This window comes from Scylla paramamosain, unplaced genomic scaffold, assembly GCF_035594125.1.
Source record: "Scylla paramamosain isolate STU-SP2022 unplaced genomic scaffold, ASM3559412v1 Contig3, whole genome shotgun sequence".
NCBI lineage: Eukaryota > Metazoa > Arthropoda > Malacostraca > Decapoda > Portunidae > Scylla > Scylla paramamosain.
Genome location: NW_026973668.1, coordinates 1,412,501 through 1,420,000, shown reverse-complemented (window position 1 = coordinate 1,420,000; position 7,500 = coordinate 1,412,501). Strand labels below are relative to the sequence as shown.

Genomic DNA, 7,500 nt, shown 5'->3' with positions numbered 1-7,500 from the left:
CAAGGATGTTTTTAAGGTTCCAGTGTTAGATTAACAACATTTCTACATTCCAAAGGCTGTAGTTGAAGTTGTAAGGGTTTTCAAGGATGTTTTTAAGGTTGTAGTGACAGATTAACAACATTTCTACATTCCAAAGGCTGTAGTTGAAGTTGTAAAGGTTTTCAAGGGTGTTTTTAAGGTTGTAGTGACAGATTAACAACATTTCTACATTCCAAAGGCTGTAGTTGAAGTTGTAAAGGTTTTCAAGGGTGTTTTTAAGGTTGTAGTGACAGATTAACAACATTTCTACATTTCAAAGGCTGTAGTTGAAGTTGTGAGGGTTTTCAAGGGTGTTTTTAAGGTTCCAGTGACAGATTAACAACATTTCTACATTCCAAAGGCTGTTGTTGAAGTTGTGAGGGTTTTCAAGGGTGTTTTTAAGGTTCCAGTGACAGATTAACAACATTTCTACATCCCAAAGGCTGTAGTTGAAGTTGTAAAGGGTTTTTAAGGGTGTTTTTAAGTTTCTAGTGACCTGACGTCCTAACAGGTTGAATACCGGTACTGTGTCTGTATTGTTCTGGAACCGCGACCTGGACTACATGAAAGAACTTTGGTGATTCGACGCTGGGAGACCAACCTCCTACCTCGCCGGCTGAGGGATGGAGGTATGTGTGAGAGAGAGAGAGAGAGAGAGAGAGAGAGAGAGAGAGAGAGAGAGAGAGAGAGAGAGAGAGAGAGAGAGAGAGAGAGAGGGGGGTATAGTGCTTAGGAGAGGAAGAGGAGGAGGAAAGAAAGAATTAAAGAAGAGGAAGTTGTGGAGGAGAGAGAGAGAGAGAGAGAGAGAGAGAGAGAGAGAGTTATTTCTTTCCTCTCTCTCTCTCTCTGACACACACACAAAAAATAAATAAATAAATAAATAAAATAAATAAACAAATAAACAAAAAAACTCCACTTAACTCCGCAAATCCACTTCTCCACAGTGACCTGCCCAGCTGACCCACAGGCGGAGAAGTTCGGATCTTTTGGTGGATATGAGCGAGTGGATCAGGGGTGGTTAGTGAAGGATTCCGTGGTGCAGCTCAGGTTGTGCTCCTCCGCTCTGTACAATGACCCTGTTATGCTGTTCAAGAAGAAGTACCAGGATAAGAAGGTAAGGGGGTAAGGGGGGTGTGGTAGGGGGTGTGGTGGTGGTGGGAGTGGTAGGTGTGCAGTTATAATTGGTTTTGTTATGTTTTTTTTTGTGTGTGTTTGTTTGTTTGTTTGTTTTCTGTTTGTCGTGTGTGTTTGTCTATATTTTTGTTTTATTTGCTTCCTTTCTTCTTTTTCTTTCTTTCTTCCTTCTGTCATCTTATTTGTGTTATGTTTGTGTGTTTGTTTGTTTGTTTGTTTGTTTGTTTTTTGTTTGTCTACTTTTTTCTATTTCCTCCATTCCTTGCCTCTATCCCCTCTTCTATCATTTATCCAGCTCTTCCTTCTTTCCTTCCTTGCTTGTAATCTAGAGAGAGAGAGAGAGAGAGAGAGAGAGAGAGAGAGAGAGAGAGAGAGAGAGGGAGGGTTAATCTAAGCATGTTTTTGTCCAGCTATATGTACTTCTGTATTCAATTAACACATAAAAAAATATTAAATAGATAAAAATATATACACAAATCTTTAGCATGTTTTTAATTACTGTATCTGATGGCTTATAAGACTTGCCCTTTTACAAATAAGCCTAAAAAAATGAGCCTATATCTTTTAAGGCCTAGGTTGAGGTTTGCGGCAGTGGCTAGGGGTAGATCTGGCAACACTGGCTTGTAAAGTAATCCCCCAGATACCTTCACAGACCTCAAACTCTGTCTTGTAAGGTAACGACATGTAACTGGTCGTTCTCGCAGGTAATTAACACTAGGGAACGATATTTGGGTGGAAATTAAGTGATGATGTTTATATTGCGCGTACTGAAATGATCTCGCGGCTCGTTGCTCTCCAAACTCAGCTGCACGTGAGATTCGCGGCGTTTATAAGTGCGGTGTTATTCTTTGTTCGTTTATACTTTTTGTTTCTTTCTGTGTTTGTGTATTTGTTTCAGTTATTGTTTTTGTCATTTTGAACGTCATGTCGCTTATACTTTCAGCTCAAACTGCACGTACCAAAGCAAACTCAGCGACACATATAAGATTCGTGGCGTTTATAACTGCGGTGTTATTCTTTGTTCGTTTATACTTTTCGTTTATTTTCTGCGTTTGTGTATCAGTTTGCATTATATTCTTGTCATTCCGAACATCGCGTCGCTTATAGTTTCAGCACGTGCCATACCAAACTCATGGTCAGTTACCTGTGATGGTGTCGCTGCCTGTGCCATCTTTCTTGACACCTTGGAGCAGGATTGGCCTAAGGAGCAGTGTTGCCAGTGTTGCTAGCTGACCTATTAAACCTTTTAAATTGATATAATGACAATCTGAGGGGTTTAAGTGCCAGGAAAAACACTTCACCTAATATTTGGAGTTTAAACATGCTAACTTATCTATCTATTTATCTATTTATCTATTTATTTTCTAATGTCTCGGTAAATTGAGGTCTATTTTGAAGTCCCACCTTATAAGCCATTAAATATTGTTCTTGTAGTCAACCACTTCATTATTAGGTACAGTTATTGATGTACTTGTGTGTGCCTTGATGTATGTTGTATTTATCTTCATTTCTCTGTGTGTGTGTGCGTGTGCGTGTGTGTTTGTCTACAGTTCTCGCTACAGAATGTTCGGCTCGGCGTTGATTGTGCGAGTGTGGTAAGGCAAGTGTGTGTTTGGCTTTGTTTTGCTGTGTTTGGCTGTGTTTGGCTCTGTTTGGTTTTGTTTGGCTGTTTGATTTTGTTTGGTTGTGTTTGGTTTTGTTTGGCTGTGTTTGGCTCTGTTTGGTTTTGTTTTGTTTTGTTTGGCTGTGTTTGGCTGTGTTTGGCTGTGTTTTCCTTTATTTGGCTGTGTTTTCTGTGTTTGACTGTGTTCGGCTGATTTTCTGGCCCACCCCATCAAGAGACTCATGGGATAAGCTTTTTGTTTCACCCTGTACTTACTGAGACCCCAAGATACAGTATGGGGTCAGGTTAAGACTTTTGCTTCACCCTGTACACCATACCAAGATATAATATGGGGTGAGATACAAGAGAAAAGGTTTTGTTTCACCCTGTAATACTGACTGATGGGCAAGATAATGATTTTTTTTCACCCTGTACTGACTGAGACCATCAAAAGATACATGAGATAAGTTTTTTGTGTCACCCTGTATTTTCGAGAGCCAAAGGTACAATATGGGAGAGTTTAAAGCTTTTGTTTCACCCTGTACACCTTACTTAAGGGAAAGATAAGGTTTTTGTGTCATCCTGTACTTACTAAGATACAATATGAGGAGGGTTTAAGCTTTTGTTTCACCCTGTATAACTGACTAATGGGCTAGATAAGCTTTCTGTTTCACCCTGTACCGACTGAGACCAAGCAACACATGGAATAAGCTTTCTGTGTCACCCTGTACTTACTGAGACAATATGGGGACAGATTAAAGCTTTTGTTTCACCCTGTACACCAATATGGGATGAGATATGAGAGAAAAGCTTTTGTTTCACCCTGTACACCTGACTAAGATACAGTTTAGGGTAAGAGATAAGCTTTTTGTGTCACCCTGTACATACTAAGAGTGCAGGATACAATGTGGGGATAGATTAAAGCTTTTTGCATCACCCTGTACTCATTAAGACACTGTTAGACACTTACAGCTTCTACTTTACTTACTTTTTTAAATTTTATGCTTTTAGTTTAAATATCAGCTTCTTTTTACTTACAAACATTACTTATAACTTTGTTTGTTTGTTTATTTTGTTTATATTGTTTGGAAGGTTAAATTTATCGGGGTATTTCTAAATTCTTGTTTATTTATTTATTTATTTATTTGTTTGTTTGTTTGTTTGTGAATGTTCTAAATTTTTGTCTATTTATTTATTTATTTGTTTGTTTATTTTGTGAAAGTTTGTCGGTTTGTTTATATTTCTTTATTTGTAAATGTTTTTTTGGTTTATTTGTTTATTTAATTTCTTTGTCAAAATGTTTATTAATTTATTTGTTTATTTCATATCCTTATTTCTAAATGTTTATCAATTTATATATTTATTTTATTTGTTAATATGGAAATGCTTATCACTTTATTTATTTATTTTATTTCTTTGTATCTAAATGTTTATTGATCTGCTTATTTTATTTCTATATTTCTAAATGTTTGTTAATTTATTAATTTATTTTTGTTCATTTTTTGGTAAGTCTAAATTTATATTGATGGAAATGTTTATTAATTTATTTATTCCATTTTTTCAAAGTTAATATTTATCGTGGTGACTCAAAGTATGTATCAGCTTATTCTTCTGTATTCCTTTCCTTTCCTTTTATTCAGATTTACTACGATTTCTTCCTTTTATCCAAATTTTCTCCTTTTCCTTCCTTTCATCCAAATTTACACTTTTCTTTCTGTTTGTTCAAAATTATCTTGGTGTTTCAAATTATTTATCAGTATTTTCATCTATACCTTTTCTTTCCTTCTATCTTTTTCTTTTATTTTTTTTTCTTTTTTCTTTTATTTATTTATTTATTTTTTGTAAGTTGAAATTTACTACTCATTTTTCTAATTATATTTTATGAGTCATTAGTCTTCAAACTTTCCAGTGCCACTTTGAACTTCTGTCGTTTATACTTTAATTGTATATTTGCTTCCACTGTTTTCTAATCCTCCCACATTCGCATCGCTTATACTTTCATCTTATTTGTGTGTTATTAATCAGTCTTATATTTACCCTGAAGCATTCTGAACCTCATTCGTGTCGTTTATATTTTCTGTGTGTTTATATATTTGTTTCATTTATTTATGTTATCATTCATTACTCATACAAACCTTCCAGAGCATTCCAGACTTCGCGTCGCTTATAATCTCAGCTTTTTTGTATATTTAATATTACTCTTTTTATCATTTATTGGCCAAAAACTTTATAGAGCACTCAAATCTTCGCGTTGTTTATAGTTCCCAGCTATTTTTTATTTATTTACATCTCTTATTTTATCATTTATTGGCCAAAAACTTTATAGAGCACTCGAAACTTCGTGTCGTTTATAGTCCCAGCTATTTTTTATTTATTTACACCATTTATTTGATCATTTATGGGCCATGCAAACCTTCCGCAGCATTCTGGACCTTCGCGTCGTTTATAGTCCCAGCTATTTTTTATCTATTTACATCATTTATTTTATCATTTATGGGCCATGCAAACCTTCTGCAGCATTCTGGACCTTCGCGTCGCTTATAGTCTCTAAGTGCCTGTAAATTTTCCACCACTTATGAGTTTGAGATGAAGAGCAGGTGGAGTTTCCTATCTCCTCTCAGCCTCTTGTGCATTGTGATTGGGTGATAGGAGGGGGTGGGGGGTATGGGGGGATTTATCAGTAGTTGTGTCTCTGATAATCTATGTGGGTTTTTTTTTATTTATTTATTTTTTTGGGGTTATTTATTTATTTATTGTTTTTTTCAGTTTTTGTTTGTTTGTTTGTTTACTCTTGTTTATTTATTTTATTTTATTTTTATTTATTTATTGTTTTGTTTCTCGTGTGTTGTGTATTTTTCAGTGTTTATTTATTCGTTTATTTGTTAATCCATCTATTTTCTCATTAAATTTATCTTATTCTTATTTATTTATCTATGTATTATGGTTTATTTAAGTAACTCCTATTTATCATTCTCTCTTATCATCTCCATTAACACAAGTAAACAAATATATTAAACTCATTCATTTATCTTTTTCTTTCATTATTTATTTGTACCTTCCTTTGTTTCACCACCTATCTCATCCTCTTCCTATTAATTAACAGCTTATCTCTTAAGTAACCCTCAATCTCTTCTATCTTATCGTTAAATTCCACTTTTTGCAAATGTAGATCAAGGTTGAAGTATTATCAGTAACTTGAAAGTATTTGGGAGGAGGCAGTGTTTTGGTTCATATTTCTGTGTTTATTGAGTTTCTTGAGAAGTGGGGAGGGGGGAGGGAGTCAGTCAGTCAGTCAGTCAGTCAGTCAGTCAGTCAGTCAGTCAGTCAGTCAATCAGTTAGTCAGTCAGTCAATCAGTTAGTCAGTCAGTCAATCAATCAGTTAGTCAGTCAGTCAATCAGTCAGTTAGTCAGTCAGTCAATCAGTCAGTAAGTCAGTCAGTCAATCAGTAAGTCAGCCAGTCAGTCAATCAGTCAGTCAGTCAGTCAGTCAGTCAGTCAGTCTTTTACTACTACTACTACTACTACAATAACAACATTACTACTACTTCTACTACTACTACAACCAATCTTAACCCTCCCTCCATCTCTCTGTCCCTCTCTCTCTCTCTCTCTCTCTCTTCCCTCTCTCTTCCTCCCCACTCTCTCTCTCTCACACCTGCCTCCGTCCCTTCCCACAGGTGAGGGTCAAAGTAACCCCTGTGGAACTTGACGCCAGCACGCCCCAGGAACCTTCAGTCAATGGTGGGATAGAGGAAAGCACAGATTTTGATTTGTCTAACCTGCGACTCAACACCAAACCTATCTGGCCCATCATGGAGGTTGCGGTAAGTATTGTGGGTGTTTGGGAAGGGTTTAGTGTGTGTTTTTTGTGTGTTTGTGTAAGTATTTGGGGTGTTTTTTTGGGTTTAAGGGTGTTTGTGTGTGTTTGTGTGTTTTTGTGTGTGTTTTTTGTGTGTTTTTCAGTTTTCTATTTTGTTTCATACAGATATCTCTCTCTCTCTCTCTCTCTCTCTCTCTCTCTCTCTCTCTCTCTCTCTCTCTCTCTCTCTCTCTCTCTCTCTCTCTCTCTCTCTCTCTCTCTCTCATTATCCTTGCCTATCTATATAATTCTTCATTTATTATTAATATTTTGTATTCTTCCACACACACACACACACACACACACACACACACACACACACACACACACACACACACACACACACACACACACACACACACACACACACAGTTACCATCAGCGACATGCCCTTGTACTGTATTCTATATCTCGTGACCTTTGAACCCAGTGTCTCAACTCTTATCTTTCTTTCTCTCTCTCTCTCTCTCCTGACAACACGTGGTTGGCCTGTGTGTGTGTGTGTGTGTGTGTGTGTGTGTTTAAAGGTTCCATTTCAGGTTTTCCTCTTATTTTGCAGTTTTTCTTTTTCTTTTTCTTTTATGCATTTTTGTTCTTTTTCTCTCTCCTTTTTCTCGTTCTTTCTTTTCTTCTTATTTTGTTTTCGTTATTTTCCTGTTTTTTTTCCTTCTATTTTTCATTTTCTTTTGTTTTTACCTTCCCTTTTTTTCTTTATTAATTTCTTTTTCTATTTTCTTTTCATTTTTCTTTTTGTTTTTTCTTCCTTCCTTCCTTTCTTCCTTTCTTTTCATTCTTTCTTCTAATTCTTCCTTTCTTTATCTGCATTTAATCGTTTCGCTTCTATTTTTCATTCTTTCTTATCTTCTTTTTGCTACCTCGTGTGTG

At 35.9% G+C, this 7,500-nt stretch overlaps 1 protein-coding gene across 7 annotated transcripts in view; it reads left to right on the top strand.

The window, feature by feature from the left end:
- The window catches only part of LOC135096316 (glycerophosphocholine phosphodiesterase GPCPD1-like), a 111,194-nt gene that overhangs the window by 10,775 nt on the left and 92,919 nt on the right, over window positions 1–7,500 (top strand). For 6 of the 7 annotated variants that reach the window (XR_010264680.1, XM_063997735.1, XM_063997736.1 and 3 more), the window contains exons 4-7: window positions 530–647; window positions 963–1,132; window positions 2,703–2,747; window positions 6,434–6,580. Coding sequence is in view for 6 of the 7 variants with exons in the window: in XM_063997735.1 (XP_063853805.1) it covers window positions 530–647; window positions 963–1,132; window positions 2,703–2,747; window positions 6,434–6,580 (480 nt within the window). In the remaining variant the exon portion in view is untranslated. The remainder of the gene's footprint in view (window positions 1–529; window positions 648–962; window positions 1,133–2,702; window positions 2,748–6,433; window positions 6,581–7,500) is intronic. The other variant, XM_063997734.1, reaches the window with a different exon arrangement.